This window comes from Ceratotherium simum, chromosome 9, assembly GCF_057802395.1.
Source record: "Ceratotherium simum simum isolate JZ-2026a chromosome 9, ASM5780239v1, whole genome shotgun sequence".
Classification (NCBI taxonomy): domain Eukaryota; kingdom Metazoa; phylum Chordata; class Mammalia; order Perissodactyla; family Rhinocerotidae; genus Ceratotherium; species Ceratotherium simum.
The window spans coordinates 78768681-78793987 of record NC_141908.1 but is presented as its reverse complement, the minus strand read 5'-3'; the positions used below and the strand labels follow the sequence as shown (position 1 = coordinate 78793987).

Below are 25307 nucleotides of genomic sequence, written 5' to 3'. Positions count from 1 at the left end.
CCTGTCCAGAGCTTTTCTGGTTCAATTTCTTCAACTCCCATTGAGTGACACTGATTAGGGAGGGGCCTCAGGGTCTAGCCATCTGTATACAGACTTCAGTGAATTCTTCTACTTCCAAATGGTGAGTCTTTCAGATATTCTGTAGTGTAATTGACTCACTTCTCATTAGCATTTCTGTTAGTTGCTTAGGTTACTACTTTTTCTATTGCCTTCCAAAATTTATTGAAGTTTCTCACGTGCTCTTGTTACTATACTTATTCTCTCCATACTTATGAGTTGCTAGATTACTTTTTTGGTTTAATCCTCTACAGTTGTTTTAGTGGGTTGCAAATAAGTAAAATCACTACATAAAAGTGTAAGTACTTAATATATATTTAACAATACATGAATGAATGACTATCACCTTTGAGTAAGGGGTTGCTAGCATTGCATAGTGATAATAAATAAAATACAGGCATACCTTGTTATTACGCTCTGCTTTATTGTGCATTTTTTACAAATTGAAGGTTTGTGGCAACCCTGAGTTGAGCAAGTCTTTCGGCGCCATTTTTCCAACAGCGTTTTCTCACTTCATGTCTGTGTCACATTATGGTAATTCTCACAATATTTCAGACTTTTTCATTATTATTATGTTTATTATGGTGATCTGTGATCAGTGATCTTTGGTGTTACTATTGTAATTGTTTTGCAGCACCGCAAACCATGCCCATAGAAGAGGGCAAACTTAATCGATAAATGTATATGTGTGTATGAGGAAGATTAGCCCTGAGCTAACATCTGATGCCAATCCTCCTCTTTTTGCTGAGGAAGATTGGCCCTGGGCTAACATCCGTGCCTATCTTCCTCCACTATATGGGACGCTGCCACAGCATGGCTTGACAAGCGCTGCATCAGTGCGTGCCTGGGATCCGAACCTGTGAACCCCGCGCTGCCAAAGCAGAGTGGGCACACTCTACCGCTTAGCCACCGGGCCGGCCCCTAAATGTATGTGTTCTCACTGCTCCACTGACTGGCCATTCCCCCATCTCGGTGGCACAACAATGGTGAAATAAGGCCAGTTAATAGTCCTACAGTGGCCTCCTAGTGCTCAAGTGAAAGGACGAGTCTCATGTCTCTCACTTTAAATCAAATGCTAGGAATGATTAAGCTTAGTGAGGAAGGCATGTTGAAAGCTGAGACAGGCTGAAGGCTAGGCCTCTTGTGCCAAACAGCCAAGTTGTGAATGCAAAGGAAAACTTCTTGAAGGAAATTAAAAGGGTTATTCCAGTGAACATACGAATGATAAGAAAGAGAAAGAGCCTTATTGCTGATATGGAGAAAGTTTTAGTGGTCTGGATAGAAGATCAAACCAGCCACAACATTCCTTTAAGACAAAGCCTAGTCCAGAGCAAAGCCCTAACTCTGTTCAATTCCCTGAAGGCTGAGAGAAGTGAGGAAGCTGCAGAAGAAAAGTTTGAAGCTAGCAGAAATTGGTTCATGAGGTTTTAAGGAAAGAAACCCTCTCTCTAACTTAAAAAGTGTAAGGTGAAGCAGCAAGTGCTGATGTAGAAGCTGCAGCAAGTATCAAGAACCTCTAGCTAAGATCATTAATGAAGGGGGCTACACTAAACAAGAGATTTTCAGTGCAGACGAAACAGCCTTATATTGGAAGAGGACGCCATATAGGACTTTCACAGCTAGAGAGGAGAAGACAATGCCTGGCTTCAAAGCTTCAAAGGACAGGCTGACTCTCTTGTTAAGGGCTAATGCAGCTGATGACTTTAAGCTGAAGCCAATGCTCATGTACCATTCTGAAAATCCTAGGGCCCTTAAGAATTATGCTAAATCTACTCTGCTTGTGCTCTATAAATGGAACAGCAAAGCCTGGATGACAACACACATTTGTTTACAGCATAATTTAAGCCCACTGTTGAGACCTATTGCTCAGAGAAGAAGATTCCTTTCAAAATATTACTGCTCATTGACAATGCACCTGGTCACCCAAGAGCTCTGATGGAGATGTGCAATGAGATTCATGTTGTTTTCATGCCTGCTAACACAACACCCATTCTTCAGCCCATGGATCAAGGAGTAATTTCAACTTTCAAGTCTTATTATTTAATAAATACATTTCATAAGGCTATAGGTGCCATAAATAGTGATTCCCCTGATGGATCTGGAGGAAGTAAATTGAAAATCTTCTGGAGAAAATTCACCATTCTAGATGCTATGAAGAACATTCGTGATTCATGGGACGAGGTCAAAATATCAACATTAACAGGAGTTTGCAAGAAGTTGATTCCAACCCTCATGGATGACTTTGAGGGATTTAAGACCAGTGGAGGAAGTAACTGCAGGTGTGGTGGAAATAGCACGAGAACTAGAATTAGAAGTGGAGCCTGAAGATCTGACTGAAGTGCTGCAATCTCGTGATAAAACTTTAGTGGGTGAGGAGTTGCTTAGTATAGATGAGCAAAGAAAATAGTTTCTTGAGATGGAACCCACCCCTGGTGAAGATGCTGTGAAGATTGTTGAAATGACAACAAAGGATTTAGAGTATTACGTAAACTTAGTTGATAAAGCAGTGGCAAAGTTTGAGAGTATTGATTCTGATTTTGAAAGAAGTTCTGCTGTGGGCAAAATGCTATCAAACAGCATTGCATGCTACCGAGAAATTGTTTGTGAAAGGAAGAGTCAGTCAATGTGGCAAACTCACGGTTGTTTTATTTTAAGAAATTGCCACAGCCACCCCAACCTTCAGCAACCCCTACCCTGATCAGTCAGCAGCCATCAACATTGAGGCAAGACCCTCCACCAGCAAAAAGACTCGCTGAAGACTCAGATGATGGTTAGCATTTTTTAGCAATAAAGCATTTTAAATTAAAGTATATACATTTTTTAAAAAATATAATGCTGTTGCACACTTAATAGACTACAGTAAAGTGTAAACATAACTTTTATATGCACTGGGAAACCAATAAATACATGTGGCTTGCTTTACTGCAATTTTGCTTTATTGTGGTGGTCTGGAACTGAACCTGCAATAGCCCCATGTTATCCTTGTAAAATAATAAATGAAATATTAATAAAACATAAAAGACAAAACCAAAAAGATTTAACTTGGTTTGATAGTCAAGTAAATATTTTTCACAATAACAAGAGTTATACAAAAGCTAGTTATACATGTTAATTGTAGTAAATTTGGACACTACAGAAACTGTCATCTCTTATCTCACTGCAAAGAAAACCTTTGTTGACATTTTGGAGTGTTTCCTATCAGTTCTCCCCCCCCCCCCCCCCCACCGAAAGTTGAATCATTAACAAACTCAGATTCTTTGAGGAAATGTTGATTGTGTTTGTAAGAAAATTCATGGCTTGGGAGCCACAGTAATCAGGAATGCTACATTAATATTAAACAGCAAACTTGTCTATTGTATTTTCGTAATTGCATCAAACAGTAATATTATATTTAATCAAAAATCTTCAGCGATTATTTTTCTCAAGTGGATTTCAGTGCTCAGTTTGCATATTACCATCAGTCTGTCTGTCTTGCTTTTCAGTGATGTCACAGTAATGAGATGTTACAAGTAAAGTGAGGACAAAACTACCTCTAAAGAGAATGTCAATATGTTTTATTTTAAGGTTTGTACTCCAAATCTGGGAGATAGCTAAAAAATTTAAATGTTGTATAGTGTATAAATGAATTAAGTGTTCTATGTGGTCACTGTGTTCAAGTAAGAAAAAAAAAATTGTACTCTTACTAGAAGTAAAAGGGATTTCTAGTTAAGATCGTACAGTAAGGTTTGCTCCAAATTCATGGTAATCACAAATAAAAAAACAAACTCCAAAAAATATATTTTGGCTAAATAATAAGATAAACATGGACCAGAAACAAAATGGAAAGACAGAGTGGTGAGTGGGGCTGAAACAAGTGTGCTGAGCTCTCAGTATAATAGTAGGTCCTGGCCTCTGGGAGTTTGGTTTCGGCAGGTTGGTGGAAATTGAAAGTGCTTCCCATGCAGTGTTCCTTCAACTCACCAATTAGATCAACAGTATTTCAGATATCACTGTATCAGGGGCCCTAAAATATCAGTATAAGACACTGTGGAAGTGGGAACCCTGAAGGTGAAGTAGAGACAACTGTATAACCATAGATAAGGAGGAATAACCACAGAGAGGAAGAAGGAAAAAATTAAAAGATTGTGTACTCACAATGAGCCTACAAAATTCAACCAACAGAATCAACATTTTGAACATGAATTCACTCCAGATGAAAATAATTTTATGAAAAAGTCTAAGAATTCTATATATTTAGGGTGCCAAAGAGAAAATTATTGAATGATATCCATTAAAAAGGACAAGAAATTAGAATATGAAGAAGAACCAATTAGAAATCTTAGAAATTAAAAAAGAAAGAAACAGTCACTGTATTGAAAAAAAACCTCAGTAGCTGAGATGAACTGTAGACTGGACAGAGTTCAAAAGAGAATTCATACATTTGAAGATTGTACTGAGGAATTTATCCAAAATATAACAGAAAAACACAGATATAAAAATGAGCCATTAAGACATACAAAGAATAACACCTAATAAAAGATTCAGATAAAAAGAAGAAATTATGGCTGAAAAGAAATATGTGGAGGGATAATAGCTTAGAATTTTCTAGAACTGAAGGAAAACATTTCCACAATGAAAATATACTCTACCTAAACACATCTGAGAGAACCTCAGGACATTAAGGATAAAGAGAAAACTCTTTAAAAGATTCAAAGAGAAAAAGAAAGCTTACTTTTAAAGGAGGGGCAGTTTGACCCCGGACTTCTCATTGACTATAGTAAATGCCCTAAGACGTGGGGACTCTATCTTCACTAAGGAATGCTAAGGAATGCTATGTAATAGAAACAACAAAACAGATACATACATAGCAACATATATAGAACTTAAAAACAAAAGGCTGAGTGAAAAAAAAACCCAAAATCAGAAATGAAATCTACAGCACAACATCATTTGTGTGGATTAGAATATGTACATAACAGCACATTTTACAAGAACACATTCAAATAAAAAGGTACTCATCAAATACATTAGAATGATTGTGAGGAGAGGTGGAAATGAGAAAGCTGTTAAAAAGGAATGAATGTACAAGTAAATGAACAAAGAAGAAAATTGAGTCTCACATGGACCAAGAATGATAGCTAAAAAATGGAAAACTAAAGGAAAAGTGTTCCCAATCTAGATTTTTGTATACAATTAAACTGTCATTTATGAATGAAGGCAAACATAGAGTTTCATAGATACCAAGACTAAGAGAATTTTCTACCCAGGGGATTCTCTAAAGGAACTATTAAAGAATGGACCTTTGCAAGAGCAAAGAAGGAAAGTATAGGATATAAGAAATAATGGTGGGGCCAGCCCCAGTTGCCTAGTGGTTAAGTTCAGCACACTCTGCTTTGGCAGCCTGGGTTCCCGTGTGCAAACTTACACCACTCCTTTGTCAGTGGCCATGCTGTGATGGCAGCCACATACACAATAGAGGAAGATTGGCAACAGATGTTAGCTCAGGGTGGCTCTTGCTCAGCAAAAAAAAATAAATAAATGAATGAATGGTGGGGGTGGGGGAAGGGTGAAAGAGGTAAAGGGGCACATTTATATGGTGACAGATGGCAACTAGACTCTTGGTGGTGAATACAATGTACACTTCTATACAGAAGGCAAAATATGATGTACACCTGAAATGTATCGGTGTTATAAATCAGTTACCTCAACTAAAAAAATGCAAATAAAAAAAGACTAATTATACCCTTGATTTTAACTCTAGTTTTGTTGATGGTGAAAGTTAGAGAATTTCAGTCCCCAGGATGGAGAGGGTAAAATGGCTTACTACTTGGTAGAAGGAAGAAATAATAAAAAACTTATTTATAGTCATCAACCAATAATTGAAAGTTTTGAGTCAGAAATGATTGGGGAGAAATTTTTGAGACCTAATAGATAGAAGAGAAGAATCTAAATTGTCATAAGCACACGGAGTTTGCCCTGGCTGTGACCACCAACTCATTTTGTCAAGTGTCTATGCCTCAGCCTTCTGGTTTGTAAAATGATTCTACTTTCCATTATTTACAAGGCATGGTTAATACCTGAAACCTACTTTAAAAGTATAGTCACTCTGAGGATTTTGCAGAGTAAGATGGTTTACAATAGTAGGGAACCTAAGTAACCTCAAAGCCACAGTTTCCACTACAGTGTAGATGTCAGCATTACACCAAGTACACTCATTAACTGAAAACCTGATTTTAAATCAGCCTCTTCGTGCTTGTAGCTTCATCTGCTTGTGTGAATGTATTGGTGTTCACTGCCAAGTTATGCTTTGTGCTGGTGAACACAGATGCCATGATGTAGGCTGGAAATACTATGTTTTGAAAAAAAAGTTACATCCTGAATTTCTGCCTGCACCCCCTGTGTGCTTTATTCTCAGTTGAAATGTTCATATAAAAGGAAAGATGATTATGTGATTCATTTATTGGCCACAAGTAAAGAACGTGTGAGTTCAAAAAAAATAAAATAATGGTGAGCATTCTTCCTTTTCCCATGTGAAGAAGCCTGCCATGATCCAGTTACTTCTACCTGTTGGCAAATTTGTTTAGTCCTAATGCTCAGTTAGGAGGACCATTTAACTCTCACACTAAGCTATATCCACAAATTTTGCCATTGTTAGTAACAAAAAATGGTATTTTGGCCTCCAGCTACTACACTTTATATTATTTGTTTTTTAAAAGGGATGCCATTTATTTGGCCCCCTCAGAGATTCAAAACATCTCATGTAATGGTGAGAACATTGAGAAATAAAATGAAAGCGTGGAATTTGGTGTAGTAAAATATACAGCGCACCAACGCACTGGTTGGCAAGCCATGCTGTGGCGGCGTCCCATATAAAGTAGAGGAAGATGGGCACAGATGTTAGCCCAGGGCCAGTCTTCCTCAGCAAAAAGAGGAGGATTGGCATCAGATGTTAGCTCAGGGCTGATCTTCCTCACACACACACAAAATATATATATATACAGATGTAAAGGCTTTTGATGAGACTGGGAGGTATGCTATTTATAATAGCATCAATAAACATAAAATACTTAGGAATAAATTAAACAAAAGATGTGCAATACCTGTATATTAAAAACTCCAGAACACTGCAGAGAGAAATGAAAGAAGACCTAAATAAATAGAGATAGACACCGTGTTCATGGATTGAAAGAGTCAATATTGTTAAGATGCCAGTCCAGCACAACTTAATATTTAGATTCAATGCCATCCCAATCTAAATCCCAGTACTCTACAACTCAGTAGTAAAAAAGACAAACAACCCAATTTATTTTTTTTATTTATTTATTTTTTTAGTTTTTTGTTTATTGCAGTAACATTGGTTTATAACATTGTAAAAATTTCAGGTGTACATCATTGTACTTCTATTTCTGCATAGATTACATCATGTTCACCACCAAAATACTAATTACAACCCATCACGACACACATGTACCGAATTATCCCTTTCAACCTCCTCCCTCCCCTCTTCCCCTCTGGTAACCACCCATCCAATCTCTGTCCCTATGTGTTTGTTTATTGTTGTTATTATCTACTACTTAATGAAGGAAATCATACGGTATTTGACCTTCTCCCTCTGACATTTCACTTTGCATTATACCCTCAATGTCCATCCATGTTGTCACAAATGGCTGGATTTAATCGTTTCTTATGGCTGAGTAGTATTCCATTGTGTATATATACCACATCTTCTTTATCCATTCGTCCCTTGATGGGCACTTAGGTTGCTTCCAAGTCTTGGCTATTGTGAATAACGCTGCAATGAACACAGGGGTGCATGTACCTTTACAAATTGGTGTTTTCAAGTTCTTTGGATAAATACCCAACAGTGGAATAGCTGGATCATATGGTAGTTCTATCCTTGATTTTTTGAGGAATCTCCATACTGTTTTCCACAGTGGCTGCACCAGTTTGCACTCCCACCAGCAGTGTATGAGAGTTCCCTTCTCTGCACATCCTCTCCAACACATGTTGTTTCCTGTCTTGTTAATTATAGCCATTCTGACGGGCGTGAGGTGATATCTCATTGTAGTTTTGATTTGCATTTCCCTGATAGTTAGTGATTTTGAACATCTTTTCATGTGTCTGTTGGCCATCTGTATATCTTCTTTGGAGAAATGTCTGTTCAGGTCTTTTGCCCATTTTTTAATTGGGTTGGTAGTTTTTTTGTTGTTGAGATGCATGAGTTCTTTATATATTTTGGAGATTAAGCCCTTATCAGAAGTATGGTTTGCAAATATCTTCTCCCAATTGTTAGGTTGTCTTTTCGTTTTGTTGATGGTTTCCTTTGCTGTGCAGAAGGTTTTTAGTTTGGTGTAGTCCCATTTGTTTATTTTTTCTTTTGTTTCTCTTGCCCGGTCAGACGTGGTGTTTGAAAACATGTTGCTAAGACCGATGTCGAAGAGCGTACTGCCTATGTTTTCTTGTAGAAGTTTCACAGTTTCAGGTCTTACATTCAAGTCTTTAATCCATTTGGAGTTAATTTTTGTGTATGGTGTAAGGTAAGGGTCTACTTTCGTTTTTTTTGCATATGGCTATCCAGTTTTCCCAACACCATTTGTTGAAGAGAATTTCTTTTCCCCATTGTATGTTCTTGGCTCCTTTGTCAAAGATTAGGTGTCCATAGATGTGTGGGTTTATTTCTGGGCTTTCGATTCTATTCCATTGATCTGTGTGTCTGTTTTTGTGCCAGTACCATGCTGTTTTGGTTACTATAGCTTTGTAGTATATTTTGAAATCAGGGAGTGTGATACCTCCAGCTTTGTTCTTTTTTCTCAGGATTCCTTTAGCTATTCGGGGTCTTTTGTTGTTCCATATAAATTTTAGGATTCTTTGTTCTATTTCTGTGAAAAATGTTGTTGGAACTTTGATAGGGATTGCATTGAATCTATAGATGGCTTTAGGAAGTATGGACATCTCAACTATGTTAATTCTTTCAATCCAAGAGCACAAAATATCTTTCCATTTCTTTGTGTCTTCTTCAATTTCTTTCAGAAATGTTTTATAGTTTTCGGTGTACAGATCTTTCACCTCTTTGGTTAAGTTTATTCCTAGGTATTTTCTTCTTTTTGTTGCAATTGTAAATGGGATGGTATTCTTAATTTCTCTTTCTGCTACTTTGTTGTTAGTGTACAGAAATGCAACTGATTTTTGTATGTTGATTTTGTATCCTGCAACTTTACCATATTCATTTATTACTTCTAAAAGTTTTCTGGTGGATTCTTTAGGGTTTTCTATATATAAAATCATGTCATCTGCAAATAGTGACAGTTTCACTTCTTCCTTTCCAATTTGGATCCCTTTTATTTCTTTCTCTTGCCTGACTGCTCTGGCTAGGACTTCCAGTACTATGTTAAATAGGAGTGGTGACAGTGGGCATCCTTCTCTGGTTCCTGTTCTTAGAGGGATGGCTTTCAGTTTTTCACCATTGAGGATGATATTAGCTGTGGGTTTCTCATATATGGTCTTTATTATGTTGAGATACTTTCCTTCTATACCCATTTTATTCAGAGTTTTTATCATAAATGGATGCTGTATCTTGTCAAATGCTTTCTCTGCATCTATTGAGATGATCATGTGATTTTTATTCTTCATTTTATTAATGTGGTGTATTACGTTGATTGATTTGCGAATGTTAAACCATCCCTGCATCCCTGGAATAAATCCTACTTGATCATGGTGTATAATCTTTTTAACATATTGTTGTATGCGATTTGCTAGTATTTTGTTGAGGATTTTTGCATCGATGTTCATCAGTGATATTGGCCTGTAATTTTCTTTTTTTGTGTTGTCCTTGTCTGGTTTTGGTATCAGGGTAATGTCAGCTTCATAGAATGAGTTAGGGAGCTTCCCCGCCTCCTCAATTTTTTGGAAGAGTTTGAGAAGGATAGGTATTAAGTCTTCTTTGAATGTTTGGTAGAATTCCCCAGGGAAGCCGTCTGGTCCTGGACTTTTATTTTTGGGGAGGTTTGTGATTACTGTTTCGATCTCCTTACTGGATTGGTCTATTCAAATTCTCTACTTCTTCTTGATCCAGTTTTGGAAGGTTGTATGATTCTAAGAATTTATCCATTTCTTCCAGATTGTCGAATTGGTTGGCATATAGCTTTTCATAGTATTCTCTTATAATCTTTAGTATTTCCGAGGTGTCTGTTGTAACCTCTCCTCTTTCATTTCTGATTTTACTTATTTGTGCCTTCTCTCTTTTTTTCTTGGTGAGTCTAGCTAAAGATTTGTCAATTCTGTTGATCTTTTCAAAGAACCAGCTCTTGGTTTTATTAATTTTTTCTATTGTTTTTTTGGTCTCGATTTCATTTATTTCTGCTCTGATTTTTATGATTTCCCTTCTTCTACTGATTTTGGGCTTGGCTTCTTCTTCTTTTTCCAGTTCCTTTAGGTGCATTGTTAGATTGTTTATTTGAGATTTTTCTTGTTTGTTGAGATAGGCCTGTATCGCTATAAACTTCCCTCTTAGAACCGCTTTTGCTGTATCCCATAAATTCTGGCATGTCGTATTTTCATTTTCATTTGTCTCCAGGTATTTTTTGGTTTCTTTGTTAACCCAGTCGTTGTTCAGTAGCATTTTGTTTAATCTCCACGTATTTGTGGCTTTTCTGATTTTCTTCCTATAGTTGATTTCTAGTTTCATACCATTGTGGTCAGAAAAGATGCTTGGTATTATTTCAATCTTCTTAAATTTATGGAGACTTGTTTTGTGGCCTAATATGTGATCAATCCTGGAGAATGTTCCATGTGCATTTGAAAAGAACGTGTATTCTTCGGTTTTTGGATGGAATGCTCTGTTTATATCTACTAGGTCCATCTGTTCTAGTGTGTCGTTTAGGGCCAATGTTTCCTTATTGATCTTCTGTTTGGATGATCTATCCGTTGGTGTAAGTGGAGTGTTAAAGTCCCCTACTATTATTGTGTTACTGTCTATTTCTGTTTTTATGTCTGTTAATAATTGCTTGATATATTTAGGTGCACCTACATTGGGTGCGTAGATATTTACAAGTATTATATCCTCTTGTTGGATTGTTCCCTTGATCATTATGTAATGCCCTTCTTTGTCTCTTTTTACAGTTTTTGTTTTAAAGTCTATTTTGTCTGATATGAGTACTGCTACCCCAGCTTTCTTTTCATTGCCATTTGTGTGGAGTATCTTTTTCCATCCCTTCACTTTCAGTTTGTGAGTGTCTTTAGGTCTGAAGTGTGTCTCTTGTATGCAGCATATATATGGGTCTTGTTTTTTTATCCAGTCAGCCACCCTATGCCTTTTAATTGAAGCATTTAGTCCATTGACATTTAAAGTAGCTATTGATAAGTATGTACTTACTGCCATTTTTTAACTTTTTTTTTTTCTCAGTGTTTTAGTAGTCCTTCTCTGTTCCTTTCTTCTATACAGAATTGATGGTCACTTTAGTTTGACCTCTGTCTGAAAGCTGTACTCTTAACTCCCCTTCTCCCTCCTTTTATGTTTTTAATATCATATCTAACCTCTTTTTTGTGTATTTGTATCCATTACATTCTAATCATGGAAATAGATAATTTTTCCTATTTGTGGTCTTCTCTTTTCCCCTTAAATCAGTCCCTTTAACATTTCTTGTAGCACTGGTTTCTTGGTGACAAACTCCTTTAATTTTTGCTTATCTGGGAAAATTTTGATCTCTCCTTCCATTTTGAATGATAACTTTGCTGGGTAGAATATTCTTGGCTGTAAGTTTTTTCCTTTTAGCACTTTAAATATATCATGCCATTCTCTTCTAGCCTGTCAGGTTTCTGCTGAGAAGTCAGCTGATAGCCTTATGGGGTTTCCTTTGTATGTAACTTGACATTCTCTTGCGGCTTTTAGGATTCTCTCTTTATCTTTAATTCTGGACATTTTGATTATGATGTGTCTTGCTGTCAGCCTCTTTGGGTTTATCTTGTTTGGGGCTCTCTGTGATTCCTGTACCTGGATGTCTGTTTCCTTCCTTAGGTTAGGGAAGTTTTCATCTATTATTTCTTGAAATAGATTCTCTGCCCCTTGTCTCGCTCTTCTCCTTCCGGGACACCTATAACACGGATATTAGTGTGCTTGATGTTGTCCCAGAGGTCCCTTAGACTGTCCTCACTCTTTTTAATTCTTTTCTCTTTTACCTGTTCACCTTGGGTAATTTCTTCTAGTCTTTCATCCAGCTCACAGATCCGTTCTTCTGTATCCTCTACTCTGCTTTTGAGTCCCTCTAATGAATTTTTCATTTCCAGTATTGTATTCTTCATTTCTGATTGGTTCTTTTTTATATCTTCCATTTCTTTGTTGACATTCTCACTGAGTTCATCTATTCTTCTCCCCAGATCAGTGAGCATCCTTAACACTCTTAGTTTGAACTCTCTGTCAGGTAGGTTGCTCATTTCTGTTTCACTTAGTTCCTTTTCTGGGGTTTTGTCCTGTTCCCTTACTTGGAATGTATTCTTTTGCCTCCTCATTTTGCCTCTTTCCCTGTGCTTGTGTCTACGTATTAGGTAGGTCAGCTGTGTCTCCTGCTCTTGGATAGGTGACCTTATGTAAGTGATGCCTTAGGAGGACTGTAGTGTGCTTCCCTCAGTTCTTAATGTTCCAGGTGTGACCCCTATGTGGGCTACGTGTGTCCTTCTGTTGTGGCCTGTTTGCTCTCCCTGTAGGCACCCAGGGAGGCTGAGTTACGCTCCTGGCCAGCTGTTGTAATGCTCAGCTGCTTGTAGTTGTTGTGGGCCCTTCAGTCTCTTTATCAGGTGTGGGGAGCCCCAGCACAGTTGGCTGCAAGTTCTAATACCACATTTGTGTTGCAGTATTTCTTTTAAGTGAGTAGGCCCCCAGCGTGGCAGGTTGTTAGGCTCAGGGCCTTACAATTGCTGTAAGCCTCTAGCCTATTAGGTCTCTTGTCAGCTCTCTGAGGATTGCAGCTGGGTGGGGCTGGCCTCAGGCACAGGAGCACCCAATCGTTTCAGGCTTTGGAAGGTGGGGCAAACCTCCTATGTGGGTCTTTGAGAAGCACAAGTCTTCTGCAGCTGACAAACCCTGCCGCCCACAGGTCCACACACACAGTCAACACAGTCCTGCCCCGTGTGAGCACCCCGACCTCCCCAAGCGGACCCAGTCTCTCCACGGCGGGAGCCCCACACACTCCGCCACCGCCCCACACTCTCCACCCTCTCCTTGTGCACACCCTGCCCTGCTCAAGTCGGCTCAGTTGCCAGGCTGCACAGAATCCAGTCACCAAGCTATGCAGGCCCACAAGTTGCCTGAGGGCTTGTTGTTGGGTGGGGCCAGTCTCTAGGGTGGGCTGCCTGCCCTGGCTGAGCTGGATTAAATCGGTGCTCTAGTGGGTGGGGCAGACCCTGGGCTAGCAGGCCTCAGGGAGAACTCCAATGGCATCTGTGTCAGCACGCCCACACCAGGCCACAACAATGGCCACTGCCAATGTCCCAGTCCCTGGAGAGGTCTCACCCCTCACCGAGATGCACTCAGGGCCTATTAGGTGAGTCTCTTTTCACCACAGCACTGTGCACCTTTTTTTCTGGTGATTTTAGGATGCTTTCTGAAACGGGTGAGTTTGTGCGCGGGCCCTTTAAGAGCCAGTTTTAGTTTCTTTGTGAACCGAGTTTTCTGGGGGTACTCCCCAGTGTTTTAGTAGCAGGCAAAGTCAGATATTATGCTGCTGGTCTCGATTGTGCTGGGTCCACAAAATGCCCACAGCGGGGGCGCTCCCCAGCTCAGGGCCCCGCACCTCCAGGGAGGCTGTGTACCTGTGAGCTGCTCCCGGCGGCCGCGAAGCTGGCGGCTTGTGAAGGCGGCGTTTTTCCTCTCCAGAAGGGAGTCTCTGCCTCTTCTACCTCAGTTAGGATTGTCCGTTGTTGCGGGAGTCCCTCTTATGCAGTTTTCAGTTCTGTCTCAGGGGTAATTTTTCCACGAGTAGTTGTAAATCGGCTGTATCCACGGGAGGAGGTGAGTTCCGAGTCTGCTTACGCCGCCATCTTGACTCTGCCTTCCAAACAACCCAATTTAAAAATGGGCAAAAGAGGGGCCAGCCCAGTGGCGTAGCGGTCAAGTGTGCATGCTGTGCTTCGGCGGCCCTGGGTTCGCAGGTTTGGATCCCGGGCGCACACCAACGCACCGCTTGTCAAGCCATGCTGTGGCGGCGTCCCATATAAAGTAGAAGAAGATGGGCACAGATGTTAGCCCAGGGCTAGTCTTCCTCAGCAAAAAGAGGAGGATTGGCATGGATGTTAGCTCAGGGCCAATCTTTCTCAGCAAAATTGGATGTTAGCTCAGGGCTGATTTTCCTCACACACAAAAAAAAGTGGGCAGAAGAATTACAAACACTAAATATTGGAGGATATAAAAATGAGCAATTCCCCCATGAAAAAGTGCTCATCATCATCAGTTATCAGGAAAATACACATTAAAGCCATGGGGAAATACCACTACACATCAGCTACAATGGGTGAAACTAGAAAGACTGCCAGTGTGACACGTTAGTGAGGATGTAGAGCAGGTAGAGCTCTCGCCCATCGCTCACGGGGATGTAGAAATGGCAGTTTCTTGTTATGTATACACTGATCCTGCGACAGAGAAAATGGATTGCTAGGTCTTTATCCAAGAGAAATGAAAACGTGCACCAAAGACTAGTATAGGCATGTTCATAGTAGCTATATTTACAGTAGTCAAAAGTGAAAACATGCTGTTACATTCATACAATGGATTACTATTCAGCAATAAAAAAGAACTAACTAGAGAAGGAAAACCTAAGGTGAAAAAAATCAAAATAGTTACTACTTCTGGTAGGCTAGGCATTGTCTAGAAAGGGATACAAGGGAACTTTGTGGGGAGTTGGAAATGTCCTATACCATACTAGCCATTTGTCAAAAGTATACAGAGAAACACTGTACACTTCAATGTAGGTAAATTTTACTAAAAAGAACCATATAATAATGATGATAATGGAGTGAGTTGGTAGGGAACAGGCGAGGGTATAAATGATACAAAAATGGCAGAATATTGATAACTGAGCTATCATTTTATTATTGTCTGCATATGTTAAACTACACCTTTTAAATAAATTAAGAAAGAAAAAAGTCTTATATTTACCCAGATGTTTACCAGTTTCGATCATCTTCATTCATTCCTGTAGATCCAAATTACTGTTTTAATTTCCCTTCAGCCTGAAGAATTTGTTAGCATTTCTAAAAGTCCCCTGGCCATGAATTCTCTCATTTCTTTATCTGAAAATTTCTTTATTTTGCTTTCATTTTTAAGGGACAGTTTTGATAGATATAGAATTATGGGTTGGTCATTCTTTTTTCTTTTTTTTTTTTCTTTTGGTGAGGAAGATTGGCCCTGAGCTAACATCTGTTGCCAGTCTTCCTCTTTTTGCTTGAGGAAGATTGTTGCTAAGCTAACATCTGTGCCCATCTTCCTCTATTTTGTATGTGGGACACCACCACAGCATGTCTTGATGAGCGGTGTGTAGGTCCGCACCCAGGATCCAAACCTGCGAACCCTGGGCCACCAAAGCAGAGCGTGTGAACTTAACAATTATGCCACTGGGCCGGCCCCATTCTTTTTTCTTTTGTTCAACACCTTAAATATATTCTTCCATTGTAATCTGGCTTTTGTTGTTTTGTTGAGAACTTATCTTTCATTTGTATTTTTGTTCCTTAGTATGTAATACGCCGTTTTTCTCTGCTTTCAAGATAGATTTTCTCTTTATCTTTGAATTTAAGATATGGCATAAGACATTGTCTGTGGCACACCATAGACAAACTGTGGTTTTCCTTGTATTTATCGATCAATAAGTTAATGCCATTTATAAAATTTGGGACATTTTACTCAAATATTTTTCTGTCCCATTCTGTCTCATCTCTCCTTCTGGGTCTTTTTTTCCCCTCTCTCTTCTTCAGATTAGGTGATTTTTGTTGATTTATGTTCAACTTCACTTCTTACGTCTCCCGTCTTCAGTTTGTTCTTAAGCCTATCCAGTCAGTTTTTAATTGCAGTTATTGAACTTTGCAACTGGAGATTTTCACTTGTTTTCTTTTAATATTTTCTGTCTGTTCATTTATTGTGTACATATCCTACTTTAAGTCTTTGTACATGTTCATAACAGCTGCTTTAAAGTACTTGTTTGATAATTGCATTATCTGGGAAATCTTTGGAATCTGTTTTTATTGACTGCTTTTTTTTGTGAAGTATGGGTCACATTTTCCTATATCTTTGCATGTCTGGGTTTTTTGATTGGCTACTTGGCATTTTAAATGATGGATTTTAGAGACCCTGGATTCTGTTTTGCTTCTCTGATTCATAATTTTTATTCTAGAAGGCAGTTATCTTGGCTGAACTCAAACTCCAGACTGTCTCCTCTGTAGTGGTAGCAGCTGAAATCTTTACTTAGTTACTTCAGTTTCCAGCTGCTGATTTTCTGCCAGGACCCCTGGGGTCCCCTCCCTCACCTTGTGATTAGTTTAGTGATCAGCACAGGTCTTAGGAGGACTTTGTTTACTGATTCTGGAGATCACTGCTTCTTTGGCTCCCTCTCTTACAGGTTATCCTTCCTAAATTTCTGATAGTTCTCAGGCTGAAAGTCTGTCATCTGATATCTCAAGCCAGTAAGACTTGGCTTTCTGCTCAACCCACCCCCAGTGGCAAGCAGATTCAGCAGTGCCCTCAGTCAGAAAACCACAAATGTGCAAATCTCACCTCCTGAGATTTACCCGCCAGCTGCTGTCTTCCCTTGCCAGGGCATGTGTGGTTTCTGCAGGCAGGATGGCTTCCAGAGAGGAAAGGGAGGACCCAGTTTACTGCTCTCACATCCAATCAGATAAGTTGCCCCTTGTCCCCCATGAAGGAGATTGTGAGGGAGTGGAGAGAAGTCAGGAGTATACTGTCTGAGCTACATCAGTGTGGAAGTCGAAGTAGGGAGGAGATGTTCTCCTCTGACACTCCATAGAACCTTGTTCTCTTGAGAGCCTATGCCTACAGTCGACTTAGTAGAAGAGGTCAGCAGTTTGTCGTACAGTTGGAAGACCCTCATGGTGATAACAACCTGAGGGGAAACACTAATTGAAAGCAGTCGAGCAACCGAAAGCAGACAGAAATTAGAGGGGAAAGATAAAGTGCCAGTTTTCCCTCCAGATTCTTTATGTGTCAGTAGTATAATGCTTATAATCCAGTCCCCTTTTGTACCGAGATTAAATTCTCTCTCTATTTTCTATCCCAAATTAAGCCAAGTTATCCAGCATAGCATATGAGAGGTTCTGCAGGTACATGGTGACTGATCTCTGCTGCCCAGGAATCCAGGAGGATGTCTGGAGGAGGATGTCCAGAGGAGGATGTCCAGAGGAGGACGTCTAGAGGAGGACATCCAGAGGGGGACGTCCGGAGGAGGACTTCCAGAGGATGCTATCCAGAGGGGGATGTCTAGAGGAGGACGTCCAGAGGAGGAGGTCCAGAGGGGGACGTCCAGAGGGGGATGTCTAGAGGAGGACGTCCAGAGGAGGATGTCCAGAGGAGGACGTCCAGAGGAGGAGGTCCAGAGGGGGACGTCCAGAGGGGGATGTCTAGAGGAGGATATCTGGAAGAGTGGCTGCCTGTGGACGTGCTATCTTTGTTCTATTTGATGCTTTTGATTTAAACCCACTTTGTCTGAGATTACTATGGCCACCCCTGCTTTCATTTTGTCTGTTTTCACCTGGTATATCCTAACCCATAATTCTTTCTGTCATTTTGTTTTAGGTGGATCCCAAATAGCATAGAGTTGGATATGGTTTTTGTTTTTCATGACTTGGAGTGGTTTGTATTTAGGAGGAAGTTTGCGTTTATCACACTCAGCATTGTTCTCACTGTCTCCTTCTTTCGCGCTGTTTGTTATACTGCCTCCCTCCTGCTCTCCCAGCCGGCTTTGGCTTGGCTAGTGCTTCCTGCTCTTGTTTTTCCCCTAGTAATTTAGAAATTAGACATCCTGTTTTTATTTAATTAGTAATTACTTCAAAATAAAAAGCAAGTGAACCTCTGTTTCTTTACTAACATTAAGAATACGTTAGTATCTATTGATTCCCCTGGAAATATGGAGGAGTCACATACTTTAGTACCTCCCTTTGTTCCTACCTCCCGCCATTTTTTGGAACAATTTGGCCTTTTAAACTACTATTATTTCTTTTTTTATATCTCCTTAGGGAACAGTTTTCACATTTGCATTTTCTTGTATAGCCATGTTAACAGGTCACAATTTCCACCTCTATTTCTTTTATAACATATCTCCCCTATACCTAAGATCTTTATTTTGGTTTATTTATTGGATACTAAAGTATTTTTTGAGTGATTTTTAAAGAAGAGTATGTATCTGAGTCTTTGCATATCTGAGAATATTAAATGTACATTCTTCTGACATAGCAGTTATAACTATAGGAAGTTTTCCCAAGGAAATGACAACAATATGCAAAGATATGTGTACAAGTTCAGTTGCCCAGTATTATTACGAAAGCAAAAATTATAAATGAATAAATGTCTGCAAAGAGAGACTGAGCAAATAAAATAGGATTCTTTCCAGCCATTATTGCAAAATCCTAACAGTTTTATCACCTTTGTCACCTAACTGAAATCAGTGTCATGAGTCTTTTTGCCTGTTACTTGTGCAAGTTACAATTATAATATAAATTTAGACCACACAAAGCAAACATTAGCATGTTTAACTGTTAACATTAATATTCTATTTAGTATCTTTTTCGGTTTTTCAATTAGATTAAATATGGACTAAATAGATACTTATTATTGAAAAGATTTTTTTAAGAAATTTAATTTTAGTCCATTCCTTGTAGTCACTCCATGGATTCCTTTGGGCAACCCAGACCAGAAGATAACCAGTCAGTAGTCAGCAGAATGCAAAAGAAATACTGGAAAACAAAACAGGTCTTCATCAAAGCAACAGGGAAAAAGGAGGACGAGCACGTGGTGGCATCTGATGCCGAGCTGGACGCTAAACTTGAGGTAAATTTGAGGAATCTGTGTATTGCGTGTGACTGGTTATTATGTGGGACTGCAAGGGGGACTACCACAAGCTTTCACACTGAAGAACTTTTCAGTATAAATGCAAATTTGATAATAGAATGTTTAATTGTATCTGTCAATCAGATCTTCTGGAGAGGAGGTCACAATTCTGACAAATTGAGAATTGGCAGAACTGGTATTCATAAATTAGATAATCATGAATTAAGTAATTTCTCTGGCACAAGTATTATACTTTTTAAGCTAAATGTTAATGAATTAATTATATCCCTAATTGGGACCATATACTCATTATGTATTATGTCATAATATTTTGTACTATTTTTATGTGAAGTCTCATACTTCACTGAAAAAGAGTAATTGAAATCAAATGATGGGGCCGGCCCCGTGGCTTAGCAGTTAAGTGCGCGCGCTCTGCTGCTGGCGGCCCGGGTTCGCATCCCGGGCGCACACTGACGCACTGCTTCTCCGGCCATGCTGAGGCCGCGTCCCACATACAGCAACTAGAATGATGTGCAGCTATGACGTACAACTATCTACTGGGGCTTTGGGGGGAAAAAATAAAAATAAATAAATAAAAAGTAAAACAATATTTAAAAAAAAAAAGAAATCAAATAATGAGTGAGGATTTTATAAGTTAGAATTTTTGTTTCTATTATTAAGGGATAGAGTTATTGAGGTATTTCATAGTGCATTTTTGGCTCTATTTTTCATTTAAAATAAAAGGAATAATTACCATGAAACAACTTTAAACCGATAAGTATTTTATACTTTTAAGTAATTAAGCTAATTAGAGAAAAAGTCTCATGTATATTAATGAAAAAATCTGGAATTTTAAATGCAGATTTACTATCTCCATGTACATGTACTAATTTAAGATAGCTTTCACAAATATTTCCAAGCAGGGGCTCTGTTATGCTTGGAATATAATCATTTGTTGGGATTCTTAAAAATATAGGTATAATTAAGTAGGTATAATTAAGTATACTTAATCTACTAAGTATTTTTATTCTACAAAAAGTAAATTTATGTCATTGTCATAACAAATATGGAAATAGAAAACAAATTAACAAGCTTTTACTATTGTGTTAAAAGTATTCCTCTTAGGATTCAATGACAAATGTGGAAAACATGAAGGGACTTTTATAAGTAATATATGTTTTAACTCTAAGTGAACTCGTCACTGTTTCCGCATATATTCCCACAGAAGTATATTTTTTTGTATTGTTTTACATCGTTAGGTAATCTCTGGGTGACATAGTTTATATTCAGTGTTATTCTTGTCCATTAGACAAATATTTGGAATCAACGAAGAACTTTCTCCCACGTTTGTACTATTTTTTTTTGGTGAGGAAGACCGGCCCTGAGCTAACATCTCTTGCCAATCCTCCTCTTTTTGCTGAGGAAGATTAGCCCTGAGCTAACATCTGTGCCCCTCTTCCTCTATTCCGTATGTGGGATGCTGCCACAGCATGGCTTGATGAGTGGTGCATCGGTCCACACCTGGGATTCGAACCTGCAAACCCAGGGCCACCTAAGTGGAGTGTGCAAACCCAACCACTATGCCACCGGGCCAGCCTGCATTTGTACTATTTTTTTAAGAATGAGAAATATTTTCATTATGAGTATACTTATATCAAATCATCATGTTTTATACTTTAAATATATTACAATTTTATTTGTCAAATTATACCTCACTAAAACTGAAAAAAATATTTTAATTGAAAAAATAAAAAGCAATAGTATATAAATCTTTCAAGGAACTATGGGGAAAAAGTCAACCATAATTACTTCATCATAGTAGAACTATAGTTTTTGTATTCTTTTCTAGTCTTCTTCCATATGAATTTTAAACAGCTTTTTAAATTGCCAAATCCGTATACCAAATCCAATTCAAATATACCTAAAATATACAGAAAATTGATGGTTGCTCCTCCATTTAGACTTTAGTGTCTGTTATCAGTCTTCGTTAGGTCTCATCAAACATGAAAACAATAGCAAAACTGATTCAGGTAGAGTATTCAGGCTTAATGGTGATATTGGAAATTTATTTGATAATCAAAGGATAGGGCCTAAGATTATACCACAGTGCCAAGGTCTTTTTGAACTAAATCTCATAACAGTTTTTCAGCATAGGACTTTGAGAAAAAGGCTTCACCCCAAAACCTATGCCAGCTCATTTCTCTGGGAAAACCTAAATTATAGATATGTGTGAAGAGTTACTCATGTGTATAATGTGTCCTAATCTCAAATTTTTGTGTGCTTACTTTGAAATGGAGTCTACTGGATAGTATATTTTTCTGTTAGCTATTAGCAACAGTAGTCATGAGGGGATTAATATTCATGGAAAATTCTAAATGAAAATAATCCCAAAGTAATTTATTTTTGATGTTGTAACACATTATTTAATTTTTATGGTAAATTCACTGGCCTTTTTTGCTTAGACCAATATCACAGAAAAGCCAGACTCCGAGTTAACGTTTTCTAGGGTTATCTATACGCCTGTCCTCTGTGGTTGGCAGTGTTTGATGCAGTTTATATTGGATTTGTCTTTTTGCTATTTAGATAGTTTGGAGCCGAGGGGAGGACAAACTCCACAGTTATAAATTTTTATTAGGTCCCATGTATTTACCACAATTTTTTCTAGCCCTCATAGGGGAAATCAAAATGTGCTTTCTACATCAGAAATAAAACCAAAGCTGAGGTACATCACAGTCGAGGAAAAGAGACATAATACTTATAAGAAAATGTCCTGCTTTTGAAGTGCTTATAACAGATATTTTATATTTGTTTATGATTCTTTAAATTGTCCTAATAAAATTTATATTTCAAAGGTTTTTCACTCCATTCAAGAGACGTGCACTGAACTTCAGAAGATAGTTGAGAAATATCAGCTAAGACTCAATGGTATGAAATCATAGATACCTATCTGATAATTTCCAATTAAAATAAATATTCATTTGCATTTTTGAAAATGAAAGATTTAATGTAAAAATAGTAGTTTTTGAACTATTTTGTAAATAATTTCTTATGACAAAATATGAATATTTACAGGGACCTATTCTCAAAGCCCCCAGGGTTCTAAATTAATCAAATCCTGACACACATTCATTTTGCTGAGTTTATTTTTCCTGCCCAGTGTGTTAAGTGGATTTGCTTCCATCACTTAAAAACTCTCTCTCGACCCCCACTTGCCCTTGTAGTTATCATCCAATTCACTGCTCCTGTCACAGAACATTTTGACATGCAGTCGTCCCTGGGTATCCGTGGGGATTTGTTCCAGGACCTCCAAAATCTGCAGATACTCCAATTCCTACAGTCCGCCTTCTGTATCCGCAGGTCCCGGATCCGTGGATTCAACCAACTGTGGATTAAAGTTGAATCCGCGGCTATGGAGGGCCAGCTGCGATTGTCTGCCTGCACAGTCTCATTCCTTTCCTTCCGCTTTCTCTTGTACCCCAGTCAGGTTTTCTTCCCCACCAGTCCACCACATTTGTTCTTGGCATAGTCACAAAGAGCTAGATCCAATGATCAGTTCTCAGTCCTTGTCTTAATTTGACTTATCACATTATTTAGCATAGTTGATTGTTCTCTCATCCTTGAGACACTCCTTACTTGGCTTCCAGGCACCACACTTCCCTGGCTTTCCTCCTACTGGTCATTCCTTCTCAGTGTCCTGCCTTTGCGGGATTCTCCTCTCTTCTTGACCTCTTCAGGTTGGAACTCAATCTTTGGATCTCTCCTCCTCCTTTAATTACAGTGGTCTCTTGGACATGGCCACCTCTCTGATCCTGGTTACCTCTCTGATCTCATCTCCTAAAACTCTCTCCTCTTCAGCCATATTGATCTCCATCCCAGTAGGCATATCCACATAGTATGCTCCCTAACTGCCTTTAGGTCTTTGGTCAAATGTCATCTTTTTAGTGAGGCCTTCCCTGACCCCCTATCTAAAATGAAATATCCCTCTTTCTCATAATTCTCTGTCTACTTAACAATAGCACCTAACAATATTCAACATTCTATATATTTTATCTCTTGTTTTTCTTACCACCACTAGAATATGCTCTCCTTGAGGACAGGAATTTTTCTGTTTTGTTTATTTCTGCATCCTTGAAGCCTGGAAACAGTGTCTAGCATGTAGTCTGTACTCAATAAATATTTGTTCAATGAATGATTTTCTGGTGTAGCTATGTAAATTAATCTCAAAACTTTATAATCAAAGCTCATAGATTGTCTCAATAAAGCAAGAAATCCAGAATAGCATGATAATTTTTTGAGTGCCTGCCATGTGTAAGACTACCTGCTTTTCCCAAGGAAATAGCTGGAGAAACAACTTTGTAACAAAATAAGAAACACAGAGTAATATGTAATTGAGTTCAGAATAGTAATACAGATATAACTCTGAATTCTCTCGGAGTGAAAAATAACTATGGGTTAGGGTCGTTGGTAAAGACAACTCCATAGGTGGGAGTTGAGGTAAAACTTAAAGGGTTTATAGAAGTTGAATATGTACAGTCAGAGAACAAAGGAAGATTGAGGTCAGATTGCTAAGGACCTTAAATATTTTACCAGGCAGTAGAAAGCCGTCACAGTCATTGGACCAAGGGAGTCCTGTGCTGGAAATGGAAATGTGTGTCTTGCATTTGTCCTGAAATCACTAGATCTTTTAGCACACTAGTGGAGCATTTCAGGATAAGGAAGAGAGATACATATATAGATTTCATTGTGTACTTTCTCCTCAGGATTGTGTATAAATATGTGATTGGTTGAAGACTATTCTTGTAATACATCTTCTGTTGATACTAACATCAGACAGCTACAGTAGACTAGCACTATCAACCCATACGGGAATCGCTTGACGGGGGGAAGAACACAGAGGAGCGGGGGGTCTCTGAGTTTTTGGCAGCAGGTCCCAGCACAGACTCAGCACAGGTTTAGCTTCATCTCCTACCCTTTCTGCGCTGATAAGGGTGAGGCTCACTGATGGTTCCTGTTCAGCTGACACTTGACAATGAAGTCATCCAAGTTCTCAGGGAGCTGTCTGAATCATCGTATACAAATTAATATTTTTCTAGTAGTTTTCATTGAGGTATATTATATGAAGTTCTGATTCAAAGGAAATGTGTAATCTGTACATCTCTCAAGTAATCAGAACATTAAATTAACAAGACTCCCCAAATCCAGTCCTCTCTGGATCAGGTTAATTGTTCATAAAACAGCACATGGTTTTATTGAAGATGATACTACAGGATTTGCAGACGCCCTCTCCCGAGACACCGTCCTGATCTCCTGGGTCACCCTTGCAGGCTCGGCGAGGAGGAGCGGTGGAGTGGGGAGACAGCAAGTGAGAGGCCTGAGTTCTCTTGCTGCCTCAGCAGGACCGAGGGACTTCCCTTTCAGTTTGTAACTTCAGTTTTTCCATCAGTAAACTAGGGTGAAATTAGGCATGGCATTTGTTGTTTTTTTCACTTTAAGCTTAGAGTTTGAACACTTTACGGGCTCCCTCCCATTAGTCTTGTGTGATTAGGGTCATCTTACACTAGATCCGTGCTTCTAAAACTGTGGTGAAGGACCACTTTTTTTGTTTCGTGTTTTATTTCCAATCTGTTGTAAACTGACACTTTTGTAAAATACAATAAAAATGAATTTTTAGAAAAATGAAATTAGAGAAGACTGCAAAATACTCAGTCAAACTGTTAAAAGTGCCTGAACAGGTTTTTTTGTGTGTGTGAGGAAGATTAGCCCTGAGCTAACATCTGTTGCCCATCCTCCTCTTTTTGCTGAGGAAGGTTGGCCCTGGGCTAACATCCGTGCCCATCTTCCTCCACTTTATATGGGACGCCGCCACAGCATGGCTCGACAAGCTGTAAGTTGGTGCACGTCCGGGATCTGAACCCGCGGACCCCGGGCCACTGAAGTGGAGTGTGCACATTTAACTGCTACGCCACCAGGCTGGCCCCACCTGAACAGTTTCTTAGTTTTGGTACTTGTCACAGGCTGGTAACAGATGGTTCTGGACTGGCACTGGTCCGTGGACCACACTTTGAGTAGTAATGTGTTACATGACAACTTTTAGGGTTTCAGCAGCAAAATTGTAGACATCTATGAGTCTGGGATACTGCACATAGGAAACTGAAGCCAGGATGGGAGTCAAGAATAAGTTAAGTTTAAATAGGAAACAAGTACTTTGCAAGAGGCAATGATCCTAAAATGC

At 38.9% G+C, this 25307-nt stretch overlaps 1 protein-coding gene across 8 annotated transcripts in view; it reads left to right on the top strand.

Annotated features, from left to right (window-relative positions):
• The window catches only part of ICA1L (islet cell autoantigen 1 like), a 70350-nt gene that overhangs the window by 12129 nt on the left and 32914 nt on the right, over positions 1-25307 (top strand). For 5 of the 8 annotated variants that reach the window (XM_087435641.1, XM_087435636.1, XM_087435638.1 and 2 more), the window contains 2 exons: positions 18907-19075; positions 21928-22000. In XM_087435641.1, the coding sequence (XP_087291767.1) occupies positions 18914-19075; positions 21928-22000 (235 nt within the window). In that variant the 5' untranslated portion in view covers positions 18907-18913. Of the gene's footprint in view, positions 1-13456; positions 13572-18906; positions 19076-21927; positions 22001-25307 lie in introns of those variants that run through there. The other 3 variants (XM_087435639.1, XM_087435635.1, XM_087435640.1) reach the window with 2 other exon arrangements.